Here is a 26,898-nt window from a genome sequence, read left to right as displayed (position 1 = left end):
CCTTTTTAAATAGATTCATTATATCTCGTTCTTCACAAACATGGATACACGAATTTGGATACAAGGTTTTGGTATCTATATAAAAAACAATATTGATATGGATATTCATAGTACAAGTTTTAATAGATACCACAAATTGAGCTAATTCGAAACTGCACACGGCTATTTCCACCACTAGTCGCGGTAACAAGAAACGCGCACGGCGTCTCGCACGTGTCGTGCCGCTTTTCCAACGGCGGGGAGAAGGCATTGCCGCCCTCGGCATGCGGTCTCCTCCCTCGCCCATGCGGCCGCCCCGCCGGCCGAGCCCGGACGAATCCTGGACCTCAAGCGATACGCACGAATGATGCCCAGCCAGCAGGGTTTGGCAGACCGACCGATAGTGACGGCTTTTGCATCCCCCCTTCTTGCTCCTTTTTAGTTCGTTATTACTTTTGTGTTTGGACGGCGCTCGCTCGTCAGATCACAGATGAGATATTCGTCGTCCCCACGTGAACCCGAGCAGCCAAACTCTCTAGGCTCCCCTCGTTTCAACAGAGCTTTGGCAGGTTGTGTGGGGTTGTGCCAGTAAACACGCATGTTTATCTTTAGCGATGAAAATTGAATGCACGATAAGTACTACGTTACATTGACCAGCTGCAACGGAATTGATACTTCACAAGACCTCAGTCCACTTCGAAGCCGTATCAGTGAGTGTTACACACAGCCCACAAAATCGCAGAGGAGAAAAAAAAACAGAGAGAAGATGATGAAAAGTGTCAGTAACTGGCTAACTTGGCGCTACCTCCTCCGACCGCGCCGAGGGCTGCTGCCCCCATTGCCCGCCCGCCGGCACCGCCCTGCAGGAACTCCCCGACCTCGGCGTCCGAGAACGACGACGAGACCCCCGGCGCGAGCCGCCGCCGCGTCCACCTGCCGCAGCACCGCCGCGCGACGCGGAGCGGGGCGCGCGCCACGCAGCAGAGCACGGCCACGGGGAGGCACGCGCAGAGCACGCAGCACGCCGCCGCGCACTCCGCCATCGCCGCGCCGCTGCCGGCGGCGTCCGCGGGGGGCGCCGCCGGGGACACGCCGGCCCCGCGCACGCCTCCTCCTGCCTGCCACTTCTTCGAGGCCGGCTTGGAGTCCATGCCCCTGGCTGCTCGCGTTCTCCCCTTGCGGCTTGCTTCGCTTCCGGTGCGGGCGATTCGCGTAGGAGAGGCGTGAGGGGTCGTGGCCTAGTAGTGCCTCTCGGGAAGGACCGGGGTGGGAGGGGAGTAGGGACGGAGTAGTACGCTGCTGCGTTGTGCTGTGCTGTCTGACGTCTGTTGCTTCGCGTTTAAATTCGGGAGGAAGGCATCTCGTGCGTGCGCGCGCGCGCGGGCGGATCTTTTTTTTTAATATCTCTGAACAGATATAAAACTTGATTCTATTTTTCCTTTTGATTATCCATCCAAAACAAAACTAGAGAAGAGATAAATAAATCTCGGTTCGAGTTTTGGCAACTTATTCGCCAGCCTTTTGGCGTACACGTTTACCAGCCGAAAGCTCGTTTGCTGAGACCGCATCGTCGCAGGACTGCGACAGCAGTCGCACTCTGAGGAATCTCGGTATATTTCGCAAAAGAAAAAGAGATTTTTTTTTAAAAAAAAAAGGTGCTAAACGGCAGAAGTATTTTTATAGCATTTGGGCTGGACGCTTTGCCGTTGCACCGTACAACTCATCTAGTCAACTGTAAGATAAGAGTAATTGTCCGGTCAAAACGTGGTCGTGTGTGCGCAGGGCGGTTACAGTTGACCTGAATTTGGTCTGTTCGTTTCAGATTAAGAGATTAAGGGTATGTTTGTTTATCTTCTATATTATATAAATTAGATTATAGTGAAGGGTAGTAGGTTAAAATATTATTTTGGGATTATAAATAAACTAAAAAACGCATATTGAGTAGCTTATTTTAGCTTATTTATAATCTTAAAGTCATATTTTACTCATCTACATTTTTCCATAATGCAATTTATATAATCCATGAGAGAAATAAACAAAACCTAGCTGTGTTGGACTGCTGAGTAATACATATTAAAATCATGCGAAAAGACTAGAATGCCCTCGCGGGACTGGCTAGTGGCCACCCGGTGGCGGCTCGGGGAGAACAGGGATGCATCAAATAAAGCGTGTCCCGCACGAAGCTGATGTGGCCACTACGACGATGGCGATGTCCTAGGCCGGCCGGCGCTTTGCTTTTTAGGTATCGTTCCAAATATCTAGACCTAATTGTTAGCTAGGGCACGGTGGCCGCACGACGCTTCGCTTTTTTAACAAATCATTAACTAGCTAGATTGAGGCAACTAAAAACTAGTTATTCGAGATCAGGTATAACTTATAATTAGTTGGTCTATTAGCTGATCCGTTTTAAGGGTTATTTGATTCGATGTCTAATTTATCATATTTTATTTAATATTTTCTGCTTTAAGGGTAGTTCTTCAATTCAAATGACTAACCTTAAGTAAAATATAACTCAGTTAGCCGTGAACTAAATAGATCTTAAACCTTTTAGCCAACCATGTTATAATTAACAGTTAGTTGATATATTAGTTGACCAAGTTTTGACCGAATAATTTTAGCTGATTTTATTAGTTCTAGAGGTTTAGAACAGGGCCTAGGCTAATGCCGAGGTGCGTGCCTTTAGCTCAATTTAATTAAATATAATAAACAATATTATTCTCTAAACGCATAAGAGAGTTGTACATTTTTATATATTTATATATTAGAGAGGGAAAGATAAAAAAACAAAAACAGAAGTCTTACAAGGCACGACTTGCTGAGCAAGGTCCAAAATCACTCATAAAAGAGAAAATTACGTTCCAATAACATATTTGTTGCAAGTTATCATATTTTGAAACCCTAGAATATTGTTATAAGTTCGCACATTTTTCAAACTCAAAATTATCAAATGATCTTGAATCTTAACATGTTCTATACTAAAGATATAGTTGTCAGTACGATCTGCAACTCCTTAGATAATATTATCAATTTAAATTTCTCTCAGTAAATACAGAGTTCTGCACTGTGGGACACTCTCTCTCTCTTACAGAAGCAGCCCGCGGATTCCCTAGGAGATGGAGCACTCCGGAAGCGCCTTCTCAAGAGTCTCCACCGCACCGCAAGGATGGCGTTCTTGAACGTCTGTGCCCTGTCCCTGTCCTCCGCGGTCTTGAACTTGAAGCACGGCTCCCACGATGGGAAGAACCGCAAACAAATTATACACGTCGATGCTAAAATGCCGAGATCGTAATGTATCTTCTTATGTGCTGCCAATAAAGTCGATTACTGTGAACACGAAAACAAAAGGCGTCCTTGTCGCTGCGCCGAGGACAAGTAAACTACCTTGTTATCGATGTAGGCGGCCCAGAAGCGAGCCTAAAAGTGCTCGTACGGCAGGCCCGGCCCACGCCTCGTCCACGGTAGAAGTGCAGGCACGGGGCGCAGCGCAGCGGCGGCGCAGCACAGCACCGCTCGCTCTCCTGCTCCAGGTCCTCCCTCCGGTCACCCCCTTCATCGCCAGGCGCCAGCGCCTGCTTCACCCGTATGGCCGTATGCAGATGCAGTACGCGCTCAGCCAATCGCCTACTCCCCCAGCAGCAGCCAGCAGCAACCCCGCTCCCGCTGCCGCTCGTCAACTCGTGCCAGTAACTGAAGCTTGTTGCTCTGCCTCTGCTGAGGCAGGAAGAACCGAAGAAATAGAATGGGCCACGCAGAATGCAATCTGGCTGCTGCCATTGCAGAATTACGGAGCTGTTACCGAGCGGTCGTTGGGTGCTGATATATGCATAAACTATGCAATAGATTAGCTTGAGCGACCATCGACGTTTCCTTTTGACTGTCCGAGTGGACGGTTTGGAATCGCTGATGACGAGCTGCCTGCCTTTTTTTTATCTTAAACCTCAGGCGTCAGCGCTGACGCCGATTAGGCTCGGGCTTTATTGTCTTTTCCTTGCGCGTATATGGGATTCAGGTACGAGCGGATGATGCCAGAACCATCATCAGTAGCATTTTAGCCCCCAAAGACATCCGTTTATTCGTCTGGACACAATCAAAGCCTTTCTTGAACCCCAGTACACACCTATTAACGCACGGAAAAGTACACGAACACTGAGCTTCCTGTTACAGCGATCAGTAACCAGCAGGTGAAGGTGGAGCCCGTTTAGCCAGAAACCCCTTGTAGTGCTCCAACAGCCTTCCAGCGTCCGGCATCACCTCCCTCACGGCGTCCACCGCCAAGAAGCGCTCCGCCCACGCCGTCAAGGCCGGGAACTTGGCCTCGTCCAGAAGCTTTACGCCGGCCGCCTCGTCCACCACCCTGATCCACACCACGAAGCTCCCGAGCGCGATGTCCACGAGCCCGACGGCGTCGCCGCCGAAGAAGGGTTTCCCCCTGGAGCACTCCCTGAACGCCTGCTCCAGCGTCTCCACCACGGGGACCACGCCGCCGAGCGCCTCCGCCGCCTTCTCCGCCGTCGTCGACCTGTACAGTTTGATCCACTCCTTGCAGAACTGCATAAATAGCGCAGAACCATTCGGTGTCAACTAGAACTAGCGCAAAGAAGCAAGGTTAGCTTGCGGCCGGCCTCGCTCTGCACTATTATTACCTTGTCGTCGACGTAGGCTGCCCAGAAGCGAGCCGTGGCGCGGTCGTGGGCGTCGGCAGGAAGGAGAGGGGTCCCGGTGCCTGCTGCCCAGGTCTCGTCGACGTACTGCACGATGACGAGCGACTCGCACACGGGGCGGCCGCCGTGGACCAGGACGGGCACCTTCTTGTGCACCGGGTTGAGCTTCAGCAGCAGGTCGCTCTTGCTGAAGAGGTCCTCCTCGATGAACTCGTAGATGAGCCCCTTCAGCCCCAGCGCCACCTTGGCGCGGATCACGTAGGGGCTGTACCATGAGCTCAGCAGCTGCAGCTCGCCTCCGGCCGCCATTGCAGTCTTAGCAGTTAGCAGTTTAGCACTCGCAGGCTCGTAGGACTTTCGTTGGAAATTCTAAACTGTTTCACGATTTGCGTCGAGCGGAAGGGGCGACTGGGCGAGCGCCGAGCGACCATATATTTAACGAGCTGAGTTGACCAGTCAACTTTGAATCGTTGATTGGTGAACCGACGTTGCTAGTCGGCGGGCGCGCTTTGTTGGCACGGCTTGGGCTCCAAGCAGGGACGGAGGCCGTAATTTTTTTTATTTGGACCCTTTTCTTGAAAAATTCTCACGTTTAGATCTTTGAATAACTTAGGGCCCGTTTGGCAAAGCTCCAGCTCCTGCTTCTTTAGCTCTAGATCTTGATCCTTGTGAGGAGCTGATCCTCCTGATTCTCCTAGAAAATCAGAATCATTTTTAAAACCGTTTGGCAAGTAAACTGATTCTTGTCTTCTGAGAGTTGGTGGTCTGTGGCGATTGTCTGTTTTACTCTTTGCAGTTCAACTTTATTACAAATCAATAAGTAGGATGCATATACGGGGAAAAAATATGAAAAAATAACATATAAAATATTCCCATCATAGTAGTGCATAAAATGGTCTCAAATGTTTAATCCATAAATTGGCTCGTTATGTTTTTGTCCAATGGCAATTGCGGGTAATTTCGATCAAACTTTAAGGGGAGATCTATATTTGGTTGGTTGAGGAGCTGTTTTAAGGGAGGGTAGAGCAGGTTTTTTTAGATCCCACCTTTCTTCACAAAAACGACTCCCGATCTTTCGGCTCCACACGAGAATCAGTTTTAAAAAATACCCGTTTGGCACGGCTCCTCCAGATCCTCGCTTAGAATCAGGAGCTGGAGCTGTGCCAAACGGGCCCTTAATTTCGATTTTGAACACTTTGCTCGGGGCCAAAAGCTGTGGCGACGAGGTAACACGGCTCAGCGCCATAAATTTTAGCGCCGAGGTGTGTCCTTCGCTGGCAACGACAGGCTGACGCAGCGTTGACGTGGCTAAACTCGGCACCATGATTTATGGCGCCGAGGTCCGATCAAAATCAACCGAAACGATCGTCAAACTGATGACCACCAGTGAAATTTAATTTTTTTGAGCTAAGAGATTATGCAGTCGGTCAACACATAAACAAGGGTTCAGTCTCAAATCATGAACAGTGAATAATCATCGCCATATAACAAACAAAAATGTGTGGTTGATCTTGACAGGACGATGAAATTTTTGGCTGATCAGTCAAACATGAGCAGTACAACTGCATGCTGGTGTGTACTACTTTAGCAATTGCATATACACCTAGCGTGAAGCAGCTGCCGACCGAGCTGCATCCAGCAGTTAGTATTAACTAGTCTTTCCCATGTTTGGTCGCCGGTACATCGTCTGCGTGTGTCTGTCTGTCTGTCGGATAAACGCATGCAACGCCTTAGCTTGCGCCGAGGAAGCAACATGCATCGTCCTAGCACTGGCACACATGCAAGTTGCTCGATCCCATGGTCGCATGCGCCTCCTCGTGTATTTTTACCATTTAATTCTGGAAGATCTCCGCTGGGGTAAAAAATGACAACCGCTGAGTGTGAGTGCTACCTATTGTTACACTTTTATGTTTGACCGGACATCGGCGCCATGAATTATGGCACCGAGCTCGACCACGTCGACACCGCGTCAGCCTGTTGTTGCTAGCCAAGAACGCACCTCGGCGCCAAGGTCTGTGACGCCGAGCCGTGTTACCTCGGCGCCACAACCTTTGGCGCCGAGCAAAAAATCCAAAAAAACGAGATTAAGTCATTTAGAGGTGAGCATTTTTCAAAAAAATGGTTAAAATACAAAAAAATACGGGGACAGAGACACGGTGGACCGGGCCGGACTCCATCTACCACCTCCGAGCCCATATAGCTTTAGCTTTATTAGAGTCTCTCCTATAATTTAAAATACACAAAATATAAATTTAGAATGATCCTATACTCTATCGATTTAGTTTAGTTCTTCCTATTTTTTTTTGATTTCGTCCCTACCTCCAAGATAGATGCAAATAAAAAGTTTCCTAAAAATTAAAATAATACATTATTTAATTTGTTTAAAGAACTAAAAATAAATTAATCTCTAACAGTTAAACTACTTTGTCTACTGCTTCGTCATCTTTGTAGAGGATTTTCACCTTGAGGTCCACTTCTAGCAGCGTTGGAGTGGGTAGGAGATGGGGATAATGCTCGTTGACATCACAACGATCGCCAGCAACCCCATATAGCTCCTCGTTGCCGCTGCTCCATCATGCGCGATCAGCAAGGGCCGCTATCCTTTTGCTTCCACTACCACCGCTACACAGCCACAATACTACCATGGTGTCTTCTTCCTACCGCGTCGAGGCCACCACGTCTCGATGACCCCTGTGCCTCGACGAGCGCCGCCATGTCGAGGACACCTAGTGTGGGTTCTTGTGACTGCGCTCGATGTTCTTCACGGTGTTGTGCCGCTAACATGCAAAGACCAAGTGCCACGGTGTCAAGGAGAGCCAGCTTAGACCACCACACATGTAAAACGGGACACCAAAACCACTAGAGAGGCTTATTTATCTGTTTTCACAAAGTTTAGGGTGTACAATATAGTTTTATAGGTCGAGGTTCGATGTATCTACCACTATATAGTTTAGGGGGTTATATAATCTTTTCCCCCTTGCTCCCTCACCCTATCGAAGAGTTCCTCTCGCGCTCACCGCCCCTCCAAAAAATGAAGCAGGTTTTGTTTTTGTTCGAAAGCTTTCGCTTCTATTTCTAGTGGAGATTCGAGGCCTACGGTGAAGATGGCATCTAAGAAATTTGGGGAGAAAGTGACTAGCTTCACCATGACATGCAGCCTGTTGAGCCGCTACATCAGGTCGAACGGCGCCACCGCCATGGATATTGACCTCACCATCAGAGATGAAATCTCTTCCATTGTGAGGTACTTCTGCATAGTAGTCGTATCATCTGAATGGATTGTTCTTGGTGGCTAGGAGATGCTCATGAACCTTGAGGGCATGGAATACTTGCACTGGTTTGTGTTGCACATCAGTTGGGAGATTCATGAACAAGGAGACACTCATGAACCTTGAGCGCATGGGTTTCTCGATGTTGATATCGATGCCGCACATGATGCGTTTGATTGGAATGCTCATGAGATATGCCATGAATTGCTGCCTTTTTGTTCAGAAGGACAATAGTACATTGTGATAGTGAAATGGATGCACATCTAATTATGGTTTTCTTGGACAATAGACATGCAAATGTGGACATGGTAATTATTAAGACGGATTTATCTCCCCTTGTTAAGGATTTAGAACCTGTAAATCATCAATGAAGAGGCTACTATACCATAGTAGTTCTTCAAATTGTTTGTAGTGCTTTGAGGCTCTTTGATGAATGCAAGTAATTATAGTGGTGGCTACTATCTTATGTAATTCGTTGTTGTTTCTTGGCAGCTAGGACTTTTCCCTATAGACACGTGGTTTGGATCATGGCTCTAATCCTTCATATAATGTAGATGTTTCATTCATCACACAATGCACAAATTTTTGTCTCTAGAAAATGGTGAGCAATTTATTAATGATCTAAAACTTAATACTTTAATGATCTAGAAAATGATGAGCAATTTATCGAGCATTCGTTTGGTATTCTGAAGATGAAGTGTCGTATTCTTCTAAACCTACATCTTATCCAATAGAGAAGCAATCGAAGATAATAATTGCACGTATGGCGCTACACAACTCCATTAGGGATAGTGCCTTACACAATGCCGACTTTGAAAACTATGCCGACCTTGAGGATAACATAGGAGGACAATATAGTACTAGTGGACCAGTTGATAATTTAGACATGGGAACCTTTAGTGATTATATCTAGCCGTTTTGGTTGGTTGAGCCTGTAATCATTGTACAATCTTTTTCTAGCGCTATATGGGGATTCAAGTACGACACAGTGGTTTCGTAGTCGATACATGCTCACATCAGCTTGAACAAAATGCTTTGCAATTATATGTCAACTCATGCCTCTCTGTCTTTTTTAAATCTATACTACCTATTAAGGCTCTAAGGGGTAGGCTGCCTCCCCTGGTTCTGCCTTCAGCCAATCTGCACCGTCCATCAATATGCGTCAAATCATCACCGTCCGACACCGCCGCCGCGCCTGGCTCCCCCTCCTCCTCGCCCCACTCGCCCTGACGCACGCCACGGTGTCCCTGCCCCGCTCGCGATGCATCCCCCGAAACCCTAGGCCTTCCGCGATGAGGAGTCGCCTCCTCCTTCCTCCGTCGTGGCGTTCTCGGGCGCCGCCTCCGCGAGCAAGACGCCTCTCCCGCCCCTGCCATCCTCGCCCCGCTCCCCGCGAGATGAGCGACTCCTACTGCCCCGACTGCAAGAAGCAGACGGAGGTGGCATTCGACCACTCGGCGGGGGACACGGTGTGCACCGAGTCCGGCCTCGTCCTCGAGGCGCACTCCGTCGACGAGACCTCCGAGTGGCGTACCTTCGCCAACGAGTCCAACGACAACGACCCTGTCCGCGTCGGCGGCCCCTCCAACCCGCTCCTCACCGACGGCGGCCTCTCCACCGTCATCGCCAAGCCCAACGGCGCCCAGGGCGACTTCCTCTCCTCCTCCCTCGGAAGGTGGCAGAACCGCGGCTCCAACCCCGACCGATCCCTCATTCTCGCCTTCCGCACCATCGCCAACATGGCTGACAGGTACGCCTCTCCGAAACTCCCTTTCTTACGCTACAGCTTCGATCTGGTTCTATCCAAGTATGTAGTAGTTTGTGCTGATTTCTAGGATATACTGTGCCGCGTGCTTGTTCGCCTGATTTTGGGTCTGGGACGATGGATTTAGGTGAGGAATGTGACATGGGGTTTCAGGGTTGGTTATCACCGCGGGGGGTCTAGATTTGGAACATCTGATTGATATATTTTCGTCGACGGCTTTTTCTATATTCTTGCTGGGTTTGGTGCTGGATGATTGTCCCTTGGATTGGATGGAGGTTGATTATCGTCCTACTTCAGTTCAGGCTAGAGTTCTGCCAGCTCCCACTGTAATCCTTCTTCCATATCTACATGTGAATGATTTGTGCTGCTGCTGCTGTTATCGTGATGCTCGCGATGACAGGGCCTATGGTCGCGGAGGCCATGTTCGTGAACAGGGAAGAGATCCCTGTGTACCCGCTGTACAGAGATCCTGTGAGTGTATATTCCACTTGATTCCATTTTTTATTGTTTTATTTTTCTCTCCCAGTGCTAATGCCATATTGTTAACCCAAATTTCTGTCCTCTTCTCTGCAAACAGGTACATGATTTTGGTTTTTTTTCGCTATGATCCAGGTGCCATTAAGTTTCTTAAGTATGATGAGATTCAGCTGGCACCTGAAGCAGCATCAGTCGGGCTAGAAATCTGGGTTGTCGGAAATGACAGCGGGGAAAATGTTCCATGAATTATATCTTAATTTCTGCTGTTATGTACCCCTAAAATATACGTCCTTGTTATACACCACAGACCACAGCAGTTGCGTATTTTTTTGAATTGTTACCTGTCAAACCTTAGTGCCTTAGATTTCTCCTTTTTGTGCACTGTGAAACAAATCTTCTGCTTTTGCAATATCCAGAACTCACGGAACTAAGGTTCCACCCATCATACACTCCATCAAAAACTTATTTAGTTAGATTTTAATTGACATAGGGATGCAAATGGTAGGATATTTTCTGGTCAACTGAAGCAGAATAGGGCAAATATGGAAGCGACACCGATTTTCAGACACTATCAATGTCTGACTCCGATTCCAAGAAAATAATATGGGATGATAATATGAGATGCTACATTGATACTTGAGAGGCATCCATCAGAAGCATCAAATGTTAGATGTTGAAGTACTCTATTATGATTTTGCTCAAGACCGCCAATAAATAGGCTTGTTATCACATACGAATGGGAGTTAAAAATATCATGCTCTTAGTTTTCACATCTTGGCAATCACGTTTATTGTGCTCACTCTGATTGCACCCGTAATATGTGAGCTGGCCACAAATGCCTATTCATTGATTAGAGGATACCGCATTCCAAACTTTAGGCATAATTCTCATTGATTGCTCTTGTTTTTTTTTGAAATCGTGTGCAACTCACTTTGGGTTGTAACTTGATATGCAATCATGTGAAAATATGCTCAGCGTCGTGAAGCCGTCCGTGATCCAGCTGCGGGGGCCCACCAAGGTCAGCGTCTTCATCGCCAGCAACGACGCCGAGCAGGCCTGCGACTTCAGGATCACCGGCATCTACCACGACGGTACAAACCTTGCACCTTCTTCGACTCTTCCCGTCTGATTTGACTATCTAAAACTGTTGTTTCTGATTCGGTGCGCTGGCGATCTGGTCGCCCACAGGGAGTTCGTGAAGAAGAACTATGGTGACATCAAGGCCTGCAACCCCTCCCTCCCCTTCCTTGTCCGCGAGTGCTCCGGTGTCCAGCCCCAGCTCTGGGCGCGCTACGGTACGTGTGCATCTATTTCGTCCTCTTTCTCCTGCTGTGGCTAAAGATTTGATTTTTACTGGTTGGGGCATTTTTGGGTGAATTTCATATCTTTGCCTGCCCTGTGAAATGGCTCAATCTGCCCTGTGCATTTGAGGGAAGAGGAATTTAGGCAATTATATTTATGAGAAATAAGTTATAAATGTAAGTTCCATGTTGGTTTGTCATACTCAACTACAAAACTGCTAGAGTCTGTGCAATGGTAACCTGTTGGGGCCAATCCGTACGTTTATATGTGCTCTGCATCATCATCCTGGTCGATCACAGTGGTCCATACCAGCATTTTGTTCAGTTTACTGCTAAATTTCTGGTGGAGCTCCCTGTGGTTTTATGTGATGTTCAATATTATTGTAGAGTAGACAATTACAGTTATGGCTAGACTGATCCTCCACACATTCAGTGTCTTGTATTCCCCCTGTTCCAAATTAAATGTTGCATTAGCTTTGTCCTAAGTCAAACTTTTTTTTTATCTTCGACCAAGTTTATGGAAAAATGCACCAACATCTACAACGTCAGATTAGTTTCATTAAATTCACCATAAAATATGTTTTGGTACTTTAGTATTGAACCTGTAGATGTTAATATAGCTTCCTAAATGTTTGGTCAATTTACATAAGTTTGGCACAGAATTAATCTAAAGTGATCTGTAATTTGGAACGCGGGACATAGATTGTGTTTTGTTTCCTCAGTTGGCTTACACAGTTTGATTTTATATATTAATGACATGATTTAGTTTCACAGCCATATTACAGTTCATGTAGTAAATAAAATACCATGAAATTTGCTCTTAAAAAGTTAAGCGCACTATGACCAGAAGCACATACGAAACTATACTAAACTAGGTCAGGAGTGCTAAGCCTTCAAAAGACTTATGATCTGTTGCTTATAATCCCCAAACCCAACTTATTCGATATGTGCAGTAAGCTATTCTTTTAACTTAGTATTTTGTGGTCTTTCTAACTACCGAGAACCGCCAGGATTACGGAAATATCATAATTCCAAAAGGTCAAGATACCATAAAACCCTATCTTAGTTTGTGTAACAGGAGTACCAGATGTGGTTGCTGGTGCAGGCTTGGTTTGTGGACCAAAATACATGCAAAGAATGTGAGATGAGGAGGTAACCAAACTGTAACGAGCTTCAAGGAAGATAGCATCCGCTTGGAATGGCTTCATATGCATTAAGCCAACCACTCCCTGGCACAATTTGGAAAGATGTAGGATTAGTATCAGAATCTCACCTCTTAAATTCACTAATGTCTTCTCATGATCCATGCCCTGAGCATTAGGTTTCAGAGGAACTAGATTTTATGCTTCTGAGCTAGCCAATCTGGAATAACTTCTGATTATGGTATCAACTTTATCTTATTTTGGCAGATAAGTAACTCGTAGGCTTTCACTAATCAGTGGTGTTAGAAACTAGATCAGCAATCTACACCATCCGCTCGCTTCGGTAAATCTACACCGTTCCTCCCTACACCTCATCCTCCATCAATGCGGCTCCAGTACCCATTCCTCCATCGGCGCGGCAGCATCCAGTTCATCTGCGACGACAAGGCGTCTTCACCAACCACACCCTACTACAAGTGGTGTCAGTCCATCTCAGATAAGTGGAGTAATTTGTTTGTATATATATCTTCTATATTATTTATGCCCTAATCCTGATTAATAGCCTAATCACGCGACAACTAATACATGTTGATTTCTTTCCTTAGACGGCGTCATGCACATGTGAGATCTAGGGAGAGGAAGAGGAGGAAGGGTTGTGGGGACCGGGGGTGCGAGATGGTGGATTCACCTGCAACTACAAGAAAACAAAGAGCGAGAGATTTACAGAAACCTCTAGAGCCGTGGAGGAGGAGGAGATTTGGAGGATCTCTACGACACTGACGGATTAGTTAAGGAACGAAAGATCACATCGTGTCCGGTAACCAGATTCAGATGTGGACGCCGTGCGTGGGTGCGAGGCCAAGCCGAGGTGAAAGAGGTAATGTAGACCTTTCAAAAAATAAAGCTTGAGATATGCATTGATGTTTGCATGTCTTGTGCAACTTCTTTGATTCTGTAATCTGATTGAGTGTTTTAATCTATCTTATAGTTGGTTCTGGTTGCAGTGGTACCAGAAAATGCATCATAAGCTATTTTTTGGTCTTATATCCTTAGTTTCGTGTGCTCTGTTCATAGATTCGACGATTGAGAATACATCAAAGAATAAAAATGTGGAACTCGTATTTTCAGATGAAGAGCGTGACCAAGAACTTCCTGATTTTTCATCATTTATTCCATTCTTACCTCCTCTGGTATGTATGTGTGCCTTTCAGCACTCAAATACTAAGATGCTTGATTGTTACTAAGGTATAAACTTCTACCTTATGTGAACAGAGTGCAGCTAATCTAAAGGTCTACTATGCCACACGTTTCACCATCATAGTTGGGATAATGGTGTTCGGTGGTTTTCTTGCACCAATCGTAAGTCACAGTTCTCAATTTTGGAACCACTGATGGTTACTGTCATAGTTTTATTTTGCCATATACTATACTACCTATTAAGGCTCTAAGGGGTAGGCTGCCTCCCCTGGTTCTGCCTTCAGCCAATCTGCACCGTCCATCAATATGCGTCAAATCATCACCGTCCGACACCGCCGCCGCGCCTGGCTCCCCCTCCTCCTCGCCCCACTCGCCCTGACGCACGCCACGGTGTCCCTGCCCCGCTCGCGATGCATCCCCCGAAACCCTAGGCCTTCCGCGATGAGGAGTCGCCTCCTCCTTCCTCCGTCGTGGCGTTCTCGGGCGCCGCCTCCGCGAGCAAGACGCCTCTCCCGCCCCTGCCATCCTCGCCCCGCTCCCCGCGAGATGAGCGACTCCTACTGCCCCGACTGCAAGAAGCAGACGGAGGTGGCATTCGACCACTCGGCGGGGGACACGGTGTGCACCGAGTCCGGCCTCGTCCTCGAGGCGCACTCCGTCGACGAGACCTCCGAGTGGCGTACCTTCGCCAACGAGTCCAACGACAACGACCCTGTCCGCGTCGGCGGCCCCTCCAACCCGCTCCTCACCGACGGCGGCCTCTCCACCGTCATCGCCAAGCCCAACGGCGCCCAGGGCGACTTCCTCTCCTCCTCCCTCGGCAGGTGGCAGAACCGCGGCTCCAACCCCGACCGATCCCTCATTCTCGCATTCCGCACCATCGCCAACATGGCTGACAGGTACGCCTCTCCGAAACTCCCTTTCTTACGCTACAGCTTCGATCTGGTTCTATCCAAGTATGTAGTAGTTTGTGCTGATTTCTAGGATATACTGTGCCGCGTGCTTGTTCGCCTGATTTTGGGTCTGGGACGATGGATTTAGGTGAGGAATGTGACATGGGGTTTCAGGGTTGGTTATCACCGCGGGGGGTCTAGATTTGGAACATCTGATTGATATATTTTCGTCGACGGCTTTTTCTATATTCTTGCTGGGTTTGGTGCTGGATGATTGTCCCTTGGATTGGATGGAGGTTGATTATCGTCCTACTTCAGTTCAGGCTAGAGTTCTGCCAGCTCCCACTGTAATCCTTCTTCCATATCTACATGTGAATGATTTGTGCTGCTGCTGCTGTTATCGTGATGCTCGCGATGACAGGGCCTGTGGTCGCGGAGGCCATGTTCGTGAACAGGGAAGAGATCCCTGTGTACCCGCTGTACAGAGATCCTATGAGTGTATATTCCACTTGATTCCATTTTTTATTGTTTTATTTTTCTCTCCCAGTGCTAATGCCATATTGTTAACCCAAATTTTTGTCCTCTTCTCTGCAAACAGGTACATGATTTTGGTTTTTTTTCGCTATGATCCAGGTGCCATTAAGTTTCTTAAGTATGATGAGATTCAGCTGGCACCTGAAGCAGCATCAGTCGGGCTAGAAATCTGGGTTGTCGGAAATGACAGCGGGGAAAATGTTCCATGAATTATATCTTAATTTCTGCTGTTATGTACCCCTAAAATATACGTCCTTGTTATACACCACAGACCACAGCAGTTGCGTATTTTTTTGAATTGTTACCTGTCAAACCTTAGTGCCTTAGATTTCTCCTTTTTGTGCACTGTGAAACAAATCTTCTGCTTTTGCAATATCCAGAACTCACGGAACTAAGGTTCCACCCATCATACACTCCATCAAAAACTTATTTAGTTAGATTTTAATTGACATAGGGATGCAAATGGTAGGATATTTTCTGGTCAACTGAAGCAGAATAGGGCAAATATGGAAGCGACACCGATTTTCAGACACTATCAATGTCTGACTCCGATTCCAAGAAAATAATATGGGATGATAATATGAGATGCTACATTGATACTTGAGAGGCATCCATCAGAAGCATCAAATGTTAGATGTTGAAGTACTCTATTATGATTTTGCTCAAGACCGCCAATAAATAGGCTTGTTATCACATACGAATGGGAGTTAAAAATATCATGCTCTTAGTTTTCACATCTTGGCAATCACGTTTATTGTGCTCACTCTGATTGCACCCGTAATATGTGAGCTGGCCACAAATGCCTATTCATTGATTAGAGGATACCGCATTCCAAACTTTAGGCATAATTCTCATTGATTGCTCTTGTTTTTTTTTGAAATCGTGTGCAACTCACTTTGGGTTGTAACTTGATATGCAATCATGTGAAAATATGCTCAGCGTCGTGAAGCCGTCCGTGATCCAGCTGCGGGGGCCCACCAAGGTCAGCGTCTTCATCGCCAGCAACGACGCCGAGCAGGCCTGCGACTTCAGGATCACCGGCATCTACCACGACGGTACAAACCTTGCACCTTCTTCGACTCTTCCCGTCTGATTTGACTATCTAAAACTGTTGTTTCTGATTCGGTGCGCTGGCGATCTGGTCGCCCACAGGGAGTTCGTGAAGAAGAACTATGGTGACATCAAGGCCTGCAACCCCTCCCTCCCCTTCCTTGTCCGCGAGTGCTCCGGTGTCCAGCCCCAGCTCTGGGCGCGCTACGGTACGTGTGCATCTATTTCGTCCTCTTTCTCCTGCTGTGGCTAAAGATTTGATTTTTACTGGTTGGAGCATTTTTGGGTGAATTTCATATCTTTGCCTGCCCTGTGAAATGGCTCAATCTGCCCTGTGCATTTGAGGGAAGAGGAATTTAGGCAATTATATTTATGAGAAATAAGTTATAAATGTAAGTTCCATGTTGGTTTGTCATACTCAACTACAAAACTGCTAGAGTCTGTGCAATGGTAACCTGTTGGGGCCAATCCGTACGTTTATATGTGCTCTGCATCATCATCCTGGTCGATCACAGTGGTCCATACCAGCATTTTGTTCAGTTTACTGCTAAATTTCTGGTGGAGCTCCCTGTGGTTTTATGTGATGTTCAATATTATTGTAGAGTAGACAATTACAGTTATGGCTAGACTGATCCTCCACACATTTAGTGTCTTGTATTCCCCCTGTTCCAAATTAAATGTTGCATTAGCTTTGTCCTAAGTCAAACTTTTTTTTATCTTCGACCAAGTTTATGGAAAAATGCACCAACATCTACAACGTCAGATTAGTTTCATTAAATTCACCATAAAATATGTTTTGGTACTTTAGTATTGAACCTGTAGATGTTAATATAGCTTCCTAAATGTTTGGTCAATTTACATAAGTTTGGCACAGAATTAATCTAAAGTGATCTGTAATTTGGAACGCGGGACATAGATTGTGTTTTGTTTCCTCAGTTGGCTTACACAGTTTGATTTTATATATTAATGACATGATTTAGTTTCACAGCCATATTACAGTTCATGTAGTAAATAAAATACCATGAAATTTGCTCTTAAAAAGTTAAGCGCACTATGACCAGAAGCACATACGAAACTATACTAAACTAGGTCAGGAGTGCTAAGCCTTCAAAAGACTTATGATCTGTTGCTTATAATCCCCAAACCCAACTTATTCGATATGTGCAGTAAGCTATTCTTTTAACTTAGTATTTTGTGGTCTTTCTAACTACCGAGAACCGCCAGGATTACGGAAATATCATAATTCCAAAAGGTCAAGATACCATAAAACCCTATCTTAGTTTGTGTAACAGGAGTACCAGATGTGGTTGCTGGTGCAGGCTTGGTTTGTGGACCAAAATACATGCAAAGAATGTGAGATGAGGAGGTAACCAAACTGTAACGAGCTTCAAGGAAGATAGCATCCGCTTGGAATGGCTTCATATGCATTAAGCCAACCACTCCCTGGCACAATTTGGAAAGATGTAGGATTAGTATCAGAATCTCACCTCTTAAATTCACTAATGTCTTCTCATGATCCATGCCCTGAGCATTAGGTTTCAGAGGAACTAGATTTTATGCTTCTGAGCTAGCCAATCTGGAATAACTTCTGATTATGGTATCAAATTTATCTTATTTTGGCAGATAAGTAACTCGTAGGCTTTCACTAATCAGTGGTGTTAGAAACTAGATCAGCAATCTACACCATCCGCTCGCTTCGGTAAATCTACACCGTTCCTCCCTACACCTCATCCTCCATCAATGCGGCTCCAGTACCCATTCCTCCATCGGCGCGGCAGCATCCAGTTCATCTGCGACGACAAGGCGTCTTCACCAACCACACCCTACTACAAGTGGTGTCAGTCCATCTCAGATAAGTGGAGTAATTTGTTTGTATATATATCTTCTATATTATTTCTGCCCTAATCCTGATTAATAGCCTAATCACGCGACAACTAATACATGTTGATTTCTTTCCTTAGACGACGTCATGCACATGTGAGATCTAGGGAGAGGAAGAGGAGGAAGGGTTGTGGGGACCGGGGGTGCGAGATGGTGGATTCACCTGCAACTACAAGAAAACAAAGAGCGAGAGATTTACAGAAACCTCTAGAGCCGTGGAGGAGGAGGAGATTTGGAGGATCTCTACGACACTGATGGATTAGTTAAGGAACAAAAGATCACATCGTGTCCGGTAACCAGATTCAGATGTGGACGCCGTGCGTGGGTGCGAGGCCAAGCCGAGGTGAAAGAGGTAATGTAGACCTTTCAAAAAATAAAGCTTGAGATATGCATTGATGTTTGCATGTCTTGTGCAACTTCTTTGATTCTGTAATCTGATTGAGTGTTTTAATCTATCTTATAGTTGGTTCTGGTTGCAGTGGTACCAGAAAATGCATCATAAGCTATTTTTTGGTCTTATATCCTTAGTTTCGTGTGCTCTGTTCATAGATTCGATGATTGAGAATACATCAAAGAATAAAAATGTGGAACTCGTATTTTCAGATGAAGAGCGTGACCAAGAACTTCCTGATTTTTCATCATTTATTCCATTCTTACCTCCTCTGGTATGTATGTGTGCCTTTCAGCACTCAAATACTAAGATGCTTGATTGTTACTAAGGTATAAACTTCTACCTTATGTGAACAGAGTGCAGCTAATCTAAAGGTCTACTATGCCACACGTTTCACCATCATAGTTGGGATAATGGTGTTCGGTGGTTTTCTTGCACCAATCGTAAGTCACAGTTCTCAATTTTGGAACCACTGATGGTTACTGTCATAGTTTTATTTTGCCATATACTATACTACCTATTAAGGCTCTAAGGGGTAGGCTGCCTCCCCTGGTTCTGCCTTCAGCCAATCTGCACCGTCCATCAATATGCGTCAAATCATCACCGTCCGACACCGCCGCCGCGCCTGGCTCCCCCTCCTCCTCGCCCCACTCGCCCAGACGCACGCCACGGTGTCCCTGCCCCGCTCGCGATGCATCCCCCGAAACCCTAGGCCTTCCGCGATGAGGAGTCGCCTCCTCCTTCCTCCGTCGTGGCGTTCTCGGGCGCCGCCTCCGCGAGCAAGACGCCTCTCCCGCCCCTGCCATCCTCGCCCCGCTCCCCGCGAGATGAGCGACTCCTACTGCCCCGACTGCAAGAAGCAGACGGAGGTGGCATTCGACCACTCGGCGGGGGACACGGTGTGCACCGAGTCCGGCCTCGTCCTCGAGGCGCACTCCGTCGACGAGACCTCCGAGTGGCGTACCTTCGCCAACGAGTCCAACGACAACGACCCTGTCCGCGTCGGCGGCCCCTCCAACCCGCTCCTCACCGACGGCGGCCTCTCCACCGTCATCGCCAAGCCCAACGGCGCCCAGGGCGACTTCCTCTCCTCCTCCCTCGGCAGGTGGCAGAACCGCGGCTCCAACCCCGACCGATCCCTCATTCTCGCCTTCCGCACCATCGCCAACATGGCTGACAGGTACGCCTCTCCGAAACTCCCTTTCTTACGCTACAGCTTCGATCTGGTTCTATCCAAGTATGTAGTAGTTTGTGCTGATTTCTAGGATATACTGTGCCGCGTGCTTGTTCGCCTGATTTTGGGTCTGGGACGATGGATTTAGGTGAGGAATGTGACATGGGGTTTCAGGGTTGGTTATCACCGCGGGGGGTCTAGATTTGGAACATCTGATTGATATATTTTCGTCGACGGCTTTTTCTATATTCTTGCTGGGTTTGGTGCTGGATGATTGTCCCTTGGATTGGATGGAGGTTGATTATCGTCCTACTTCAGTTCAGGCTAGAGTTCTGCCAGCTCCCACTGTAATCCTTCTTCCATATCTACATGTGAATGATTTGTGCTGCTGCTGCTGTTATCGTGATGCTCGCGATGACAGGGCCTGTGGTCGCGGAGGCCATGTTCGTGAACAGGGAAGAGATCCCTGTGTACCCGCTGTACAGAGATCCTGTGAGTGTATATTCCACTTGATTCCATTTTTTATTGTTTTATTTTTCTCTCCCAGTGCTAATGCCATATTGTTAACCCAAATTTCTGTCCTCTTCTCTGCAAACAGGTACATGATTTTGGTTTTTTTTTCGCTATGATCCAGGTGCCATTAAGTTTCTTAAGTATGATGAGATTCAGCTGGCACCTGAAGCAGCATCAGTCGGGCTAGAAATCTGGGTTGTTGGAAATGACAGCGGGGAAAATGTTCCATGAATTATATCTTAATTTCTACTGTTATGTACCCCTAAAATATACGTCCTTGTTATACACCACAGACCACAGCAGTTGCGTATTTTTTTGAATTGTTACCTGTCAAACCTTAGTGCCTTAGATTTCTCCTTTTTGTGCACTGTGAAACAAATCTTCTGCTTTTGCAATATCCAGAACTCACGGAACTAAGGTTCCACCCATCATACACTCCATCAAAAACTTATTTAGTTAGATTTTAATTGACATAGGGATGCAAATGGTAGGATATTTTCTGGTCAACTGAAGCAGAATAGGGCAAATATGGAAGCGACACCGATTTTCAGACACTATCAATGTCTGACTCCGATTCCAAGAAAATAATATGAGATGATAATATGAGATGCTACATTGATACTTGAGAGGCATCCATCAGAAGCATCAAATGTTAGATGTTGAAGTACTCTATTATGATTTTGCTCAAGACCGCCAATAAATAGGCTTGTTATCACATACGAATGGGAGTTAAAAATATCATGCTCTTAGTTTTCACATCTTGGCAATCACGTTTATTGTGCTCACTCTGATTGCACCCGTAATATGTGAGCTGGCCACAAATGCCTATTCATTGATTAGAGGATACCGCATTCCAAACTTTAGGCATAATTCTCATTGATTGCTCTTGTTTTTTTTTGAAATCGTGTGCAACTCACTTTGGGTTGTAACTTGATATGCAATCATGTGAAAATATGCTCAGCGTCGTGAAGCCGTCCGTGATCCAGCTGCGGGGGCCCACCAAGGTCAGCGTCTTCATCGCCAGCAACGACGCCGAGCAGGCCTGCGACTTCAGGATCACCGGCATCTACCACGACGGTACAAACCTTGCACCTTCTTCGACTCTTCCCGTCTGATTTGACTATCTAAAACTGTTGTTTCTGATTCGGTGCGCTGGCGATCTGGTCGCCCACAGGGAGTTCGTGAAGAAGAACTATGGTGACATCAAGGCCTGCAACCCCTCCCTCCCCTTCCTTGTCCGCGAGTGCTCCGGTGTCCAGCCCCAGCTCTGGGCGCGCTACGGTACGTGTGCATCTATTTCGTCCTCTTTCTCCTGCTGTGGCTAAAGATTTGATTTTTACTGGTTGGAGCATTTTTGGGTGAATTTCATATCTTTGCCTGCCCTGTGAAATGGCTCAATCTGCCCTGTGCATTTGAGGGAAGAGGAATTTAGGCAATTATATTTATGAGAAATAAGTTATAAATGTAAGTTCCATGTTGGTTTGTCATACTCAACTACAAAACTGCTAGAGTCTGTGCAATGGTAACCTGTTGGGGCCAATCCGTACGTTTATATGTGCTCTGCATCATCATCCTGGTCGATCACAGTGGTCCATACCAGCATTTTGTTCAGTTTACTGCTAAATTTCTGGTGGAGCTCCCTGTGGTTTTATGTGATGTTCAATATTATTGTAGAGTAGACAATTACAGTTATGGCTAGACTGATCCTCCACACATTCAGTGTCTTGTATTCCCCCTGTTCCAAATTAAATGTTGCATTAGCTTTGTCCTAAGTCAAACTTTTTTTTATCTTCGACCAAGTTTATGGAAAAATGCACCAACATCTACAACGTCAGATTAGTTTCATTAAATTCACCATAAAATATGTTTTGGTACTTTAGTATTGAACCTGTAGATGTTAATATAGCTTCCTAAATGTTTGGTCAATTTACATAAGTTTGGCACAGAATTAATCTAAAGTGATCTGTAATTTGGAACGCGGGACATAGATTGTGTTTTGTTTCCTCAGTTGGCTTACACAGTTTGATTTTATATATTAATGACATGATTTAGTTTCACAGCCATATTACAGTTCATGTAGTAAATAAAATACCATGAAATTTGCTCTTAAAAAGTTAAGCGCACTATGACCAGAAGCACATACGAAACTATACTAAACTAGGTCAGGAGTGCTAAGCCTTCAAAAGACTTATGATCTGTTGCTTATAATCCCCAAACCCAACTTATTCGATATGTGCAGTAAGCTATTCTTTTAACTTAGTATTTTGTGGTCTTTCTAACTACCGAGAACCGCCAGGATTACGGAAATATCATAATTCCAAAAGGTCAAGATACCATAAAACCCTATCTTAGTTTGTGTAACAGGAGTACCAGATGTGGTTGCTGGTGCAGGCTTGGTTTGTGGACCAAAATACATGCAAAGAATGTGAGATGAGGAGGTAACCAAACTGTAACGAGCTTCAAGGAAGATAGCATCCGCTTGGAATGGCTTCATATGCATTAAGCCAACCACTCCCTGGCACAATTTGGAAAGATGTAGGATTAGTATCAGAATCTCACCTCTTAAATTCACTAATGTCTTCTCATGATCCATGCCCTGAGCATTAGGTTTCAGAGGAACTAGATTTTATGCTTCTGAGCTAGCCAATCTGGAATAACTTCTGATTATGGTATCAACTTTATCTTATTTTGGCAGATAAGTAACTCGTAGGCTTTCACTAATCAGTGGTGTTAGAAACTAGATCAGCAATCTACACCATCCGCTCGCTTCGGTAAATCTACACCGTTCCTCCCTACACCTCATCCTCCATCAATGCGGCTCCAGTACCCATTCCTCCATCGGCGCGGCAGCATCCAGTTCATCTGCGACGACAAGGCGTCTTCACCAACCACACCCTACTACAAGTGGTGTCAGTCCATCTCAGATAAGTGGAGTAATTTGTTTGTATATATATCTTCTATATTATTTCTACCCTAATCCTGATTAATAGCCTAATCACGCGACAACTAATACATGTTGATTTCTTTCCTTAGACGGCGTCATGCACATGTGAGATCTAGGGAGAGGAAGAGGAGGAAGGGTTGTGGGGACCGGGGGTGCGAGATGGTGGATTCACCTGCAACTACAAGAAAACAAAGAGCGAGAGATTTACAGAAACCTCTAGAGCCGTGGAGGAGGAGGAGATTTGGAGGATCTCTACGACACTGACGGATTAGTTAAGGAACGAAAGATCACATCGTGTCCGGTAACCAGATTCAGATGTGGACGCCGTGCGTGGGTGCGAGGCCAAGCCGAGGTGAAAGAGGTAATGTAGACCTTTCAAAAAATAAAGCTTGAGATATGCATTGATGTTTGCATGTCTTGTGCAACTTCTTTGATTCTGTAATCTGATTGAGTGTTTTAATCTATCTTATAGTTGGTTCTGGTTGCAGTGGTACCAGAAAATGCATCATAAGCTATTTTTTGGTCTTATATCCTTAGTTTCGTGTGCTCTGTTCATAGATTCGACGATTGAGAATACATCAAAGAATAAAAATGTGGAACTCGTATTTTCAGATGAAGAGCGTGACCAAGAACTTCCTGATTTTTCATCATTTATTCCATTCTTACCTCCTCTGGTATGTATGTGTGCCTTTCAGCACTCAAATACTAAGATGCTTGATTGTTACTAAGGTATAAACTTCTACCTTATGTGAACAGAGTGCAGCTAATCTAAAGGTCTACTATGCCACACGTTTCACCATCATAGTTGGGATAATGGTGTTCGGTGGTTTTCTTGCACCAATCGTAAGTCACAGTTCTCAATTTTGGAACCACTGATGGTTACTGTCATAGTTTTATTTTGCCATATATAGATTGCTTTGAATGCTTAACAAGTTGATGTGCTCTCATGCGGCTGGAAGTTAAACTTGGTCTAGGGGGCACATCTTATGAAGACTCCATCCGAAGCGTTCATCTGTCGACGTATTTGAGGTACTGCCACTTTTTCATTGTCCATTAATGTATCAAGGTTCATCTAGCAACGGTTGGGACTGCTAGGATCTGGGGTGCGCAATGGTTTCAAACCATCATTTTTTTCTTGTTTTCTGCATCACATATAGCTTGTTTTTCTTCTTTTATCTAAATTCTAACAGAGATTTTCAAATTCAAATGGAAAATGGCAAGAAGTTTATATGTTTAGAAGAAAAACATGAACATACACTAGCAACATGTTCTACTGAGTATTTGTTAATTTCTTTTTATTTCTTTCATGCACATAAGATCTTGTTTACTCCTTTTTGTTTAAGATATAGACTATTTATTGCCATTTAAAGGCTACAAGTGCTTGAATTTTTGTGGCCATGTCTGCTCGTGCTATTTCTGGACATTGCAAATTGCAAAAGTGCACTCATGTTATACACCCAGTAAAGAGCAAGACATTTGAAAGCTCATGGGCCACCTGTGTTGCTATTGATGCAAGCGAAAGTTGGCTGGTATAACTTTCAGTTCAAACTCTTTACTAAAATGTTTTAAACTTATGTATGTCAATATCTTGTTACTTATAACCAGTTTGCTTTTCTTAAAGGTTGAGTTTTGTTACGTGTTGGCTGACAGATGTAGTGATGTTCTCGCATGTTAACCACGACTACATCGACTGCGGTGCCTAGGGCCTTGAGGCCTTCCTCCTGCTCCTTGACTGGAAGGTGAATTCTGTCGCAGATTTTCCAACTCGCTGTTAAGCCTCATGTGTGTTTTGGTTCCATTTTGTTTTGCTAGATCTGTGAGATTCATGGGTGCAGATTGATACTAAGTGGCTGAGTTGTTTTGATGGCAGCTCAGACTCTAACGAACAATGCCTTCTCCCCTTTGTTTGGACTGGACTTAATAACAACTACAGGTTTGCTAATTTTGCACAATAAACAATTAAATGGAATCAACATAGAATTATGAGTCATGACCCACACAATTTATCTTGGAGTACTTGTTCTCGTTCCCTCAGATTCTAATGGTTGGCATATTGATGATGTGATATCGATGTACTAAATATCGTATAGTGGGTTGTTGTTAGAGGTAGCAGATCATTAAATCTAAATTTAGGTATATATATCTTGAATAATGGGTATAAATAGACATTTAACTGTACTAAAATTATAATGTCGTGCATACTTAAATTGTGAAAAAATATGGTGCCATTTAAACCATACGTATGTTAAGTAAATTAGAATTATTTGTTTGTTTCATACTGTATTCATACGTCGTAGCTGTAGCTGTAGGAGGCCGCTACAATCGCTATTTAGTTCCATGTGTGATATATATTTAGACATTTGATTGTTAACTCGCACAAGATGTGAATCCTCCTTTGACATTCTAAAAATTCTATAGAAATTTTAATTCAACCATCAAAAAGTGTCAAACATAAATGGTTGCTAATTAATGGTGTTCTTGCTTTCTTTCAGGTGCTACTCCCAAATTGTGTGTTCCGTCTCCGGGGAAACCACGAATCCTTTAATATGGTTTCGAGAAGGAGGTAATGACTAAATACAAAGATAAGGGCCCTCAACTTTATCGAAAGTTTTAAAGATGTTTTGAGGATCTTGCTCTAGCGGCAATAATAGTAGGATGTGTGTACACTGCACGTGGAGGTGTCTTCCGTAGTTCCGTGGAACAATTGTAGTGCCATCAAATAATTCAAAAAGGAGAAAATACAAGGCGAATTTTACTGTTGATCATGACTTCCATGAAACTTGGATCATTGGATGAGTTATTGAAAGCAAGGAGCAGTACAACTGCATGCTGGTGTGTACTACTTTAGCAATTGCATATACACCTAGCGTGAAGCAGCTGCCGACCGAGCTGCATCCAGCAGTTAGTATTAACTAGTCTTTCCCATGTTTGGTCGCCGGTACATCGTCTGCGTGTGTCTGTCTGTCTGTCGGATAAACGCATGCAACGCCTTAGCTTGCGCCGAGGAAGCAACATGCATCGTCCTAGCACTGGCACACATGCAAGTTGCTCGATCCCATGGTCGCATGCGCCTCCTCGTGTATTTTTACCATTTAATTCTGGAAGATCTCCGCTGGGGTAAAAAATGACAACCGCTGAGTGTGAGTGCTACCTATTGTTACACTTTTATGTTTGACCGGACATCGGCGCCATGAATTATGGCACCGAGCTCGACCACGTCGACACCGCGTCAGCCTGTTGTTGCTAGCCAAGAACGCACCTCGGCGCCAAGGTCTGTGACGCCGAGCCGTGTTACCTCGGCGCCACAACCTTTGGCGCCGAGCAAAAAATCCAAAAAAACGAGATTAAGTCATTTAGAGGTGAGCATTTTTCAAAAAAATGGTTAAAATACAAAAAAATACGGGGACAGAGACACGGTGGACCGGGCCGGACTCCATCTACCACCTCCGAGCCCATATAGCTTTAGCTTTATTAGAGTCTCTCCTATAATTTAAAATACACAAAATATAAATTTAGAATGATCCTATACTCTATCGATTTAGTTTAGTTCTTCCTATTTTTTTTTGATTTCGTCCCTACCTCCAAGATAGATGCAAATAAAAAGTTTCCTAAAAATTAAAATAATACATTATTTAATTTGTTTAAAGAACTAAAAATAAATTAATCTCTAACAGTTAAACTACTTTGTCTACTGCTTCGTCATCTTTGTAGAGGATTTTCACCTTGA

The 26,898-nt window shown here is 45.2% G+C and overlaps 6 protein-coding genes and 2 long non-coding RNA genes across 8 annotated transcripts; 6 read left to right on the top strand and 2 right to left on the bottom strand.

The window, feature by feature from the left end:
• Window positions 1–559: 559 nt before the first annotated feature.
• Window positions 560–1,332, bottom strand: LOC103651318 (uncharacterized). Its single transcript, XM_008676936.3, has one exon. The coding sequence runs from the start codon at window positions 1,128–1,130 to the stop codon at window positions 759–761; it is 372 nt and encodes a 123-aa protein (XP_008675158.1). The 5' UTR covers window positions 1,131–1,332; the 3' UTR covers window positions 560–758.
• Window positions 1,333–4,030: 2,698 nt separating this feature from the next.
• On the bottom strand, window positions 4,031–5,148 carry LOC100856957 (glutathione S-transferase GSTU6). Its single transcript, NM_001254843.2, has 2 exons — window positions 4,623–5,148; window positions 4,031–4,527 (listed from the first exon to the last, which is right to left on the bottom strand). The coding sequence occupies exons 1-2, from the start codon at window positions 4,947–4,949 to the stop codon at window positions 4,147–4,149; spliced, it is 708 nt and encodes a 235-aa protein (NP_001241772.2). The 5' UTR covers window positions 4,950–5,148; the 3' UTR covers window positions 4,031–4,146.
• A 4,158-nt stretch (window positions 5,149–9,306) lies between these two features.
• On the top strand, window positions 9,307–9,841 carry LOC118476759 (transcription initiation factor IIB-like). Its single transcript, XM_035966430.1, has one exon. The coding sequence runs from the start codon at window positions 9,307–9,309 to the stop codon at window positions 9,742–9,744; it is 438 nt and encodes a 145-aa protein (XP_035822323.1). The 3' UTR covers window positions 9,745–9,841.
• A 3,347-nt stretch (window positions 9,842–13,188) lies between these two features.
• Window positions 13,189–13,980, top strand: LOC103651320 (uncharacterized). The gene is made up of 3 exons (XR_002268482.2): window positions 13,189–13,471; window positions 13,723–13,784; window positions 13,867–13,980. It is a non-coding gene; the product is annotated as an uncharacterized lncRNA (long non-coding RNA).
• A 357-nt stretch (window positions 13,981–14,337) lies between these two features.
• On the top strand, window positions 14,338–14,790 carry LOC118476758 (transcription initiation factor IIB-like). The gene has a single exon (XM_035966429.1). It carries the CDS (start codon window positions 14,338–14,340, stop codon window positions 14,773–14,775), a length of 438 nt encoding a protein of 145 aa, XP_035822322.1. The 3' UTR covers window positions 14,776–14,790.
• A 2,909-nt stretch (window positions 14,791–17,699) lies between these two features.
• Window positions 17,700–19,021, top strand: LOC109945334 (protein ORANGE, chloroplastic-like). Its single transcript, XM_035966428.1, has 3 exons — window positions 17,700–18,501; window positions 18,753–18,814; window positions 18,897–19,021. The coding sequence occupies exons 1-3, from the start codon at window positions 18,456–18,458 to the stop codon at window positions 19,014–19,016; spliced, it is 228 nt and encodes a 75-aa protein (XP_035822321.1). The 5' UTR covers window positions 17,700–18,455; the 3' UTR covers window positions 19,017–19,021.
• A 346-nt stretch (window positions 19,022–19,367) lies between these two features.
• On the top strand, window positions 19,368–19,820 carry LOC118476757 (transcription initiation factor IIB-like). The gene has a single exon (XM_035966427.1). The coding sequence runs from the start codon at window positions 19,368–19,370 to the stop codon at window positions 19,803–19,805; it is 438 nt and encodes a 145-aa protein (XP_035822320.1). The 3' UTR covers window positions 19,806–19,820.
• Window positions 19,821–22,938: 3,118 nt separating this feature from the next.
• LOC118476756 (uncharacterized) lies at window positions 22,939–24,846 on the top strand. Its single transcript, XR_004857367.1, has 4 exons — window positions 22,939–23,532; window positions 23,784–23,845; window positions 23,928–24,014; window positions 24,131–24,846. It is a non-coding gene; the product is annotated as an uncharacterized lncRNA (long non-coding RNA).
• Window positions 24,847–26,898: the final 2,052 nt, after the last annotated feature.

Source organism: Zea mays, chromosome 3 (genome assembly GCF_902167145.1).
Source record: "Zea mays cultivar B73 chromosome 3, Zm-B73-REFERENCE-NAM-5.0, whole genome shotgun sequence".
Classification (NCBI taxonomy): domain Eukaryota; kingdom Viridiplantae; phylum Streptophyta; class Magnoliopsida; order Poales; family Poaceae; genus Zea; species Zea mays.
This window is presented reverse-complemented; position numbering and strand designations above follow the sequence as displayed.

Coding starts and splice junctions, on each gene's coding strand:
- LOC103651318 (XM_008676936.3), bottom strand. CDS start 1,130: ATGGACTCCAAGCCGGCCTCGAAGAAGTGGCAGGCAGGAGGAGGCGTG.
- LOC100856957 (NM_001254843.2), bottom strand. CDS start 4,949: ATGGCGGCCGGAGGCGAGCTGCAGCTGCTGAGCTCATGGTACAGCCCC. Junction 4,528..4,622: donor CAGCCTACGTCGACGACAAG/GTAATAATAGTG, acceptor CTATTTATGCAG/TTCTGCAAGGAGTGGATCAA.
- LOC118476759 (XM_035966430.1), top strand. CDS start 9,307: ATGAGCGACTCCTACTGCCCCGACTGCAAGAAGCAGACGGAGGTGGCA.
- LOC118476758 (XM_035966429.1), top strand. CDS start 14,338: ATGAGCGACTCCTACTGCCCCGACTGCAAGAAGCAGACGGAGGTGGCA.
- LOC109945334 (XM_035966428.1), top strand. CDS start 18,456: ATGTGGACGCCGTGCGTGGGTGCGAGGCCAAGCCGAGGTGAAAGAG. Junction 18,502..18,752: donor GCCAAGCCGAGGTGAAAGAG/GTAATGTAGACC, acceptor TCGTATTTTCAG/ATGAAGAGCGTGACCAAGAA. Junction 18,815..18,896: donor TTCCATTCTTACCTCCTCTG/GTATGTATGTGT, acceptor TTATGTGAACAG/AGTGCAGCTAATCTAAAGGT.
- LOC118476757 (XM_035966427.1), top strand. CDS start 19,368: ATGAGCGACTCCTACTGCCCCGACTGCAAGAAGCAGACGGAGGTGGCA.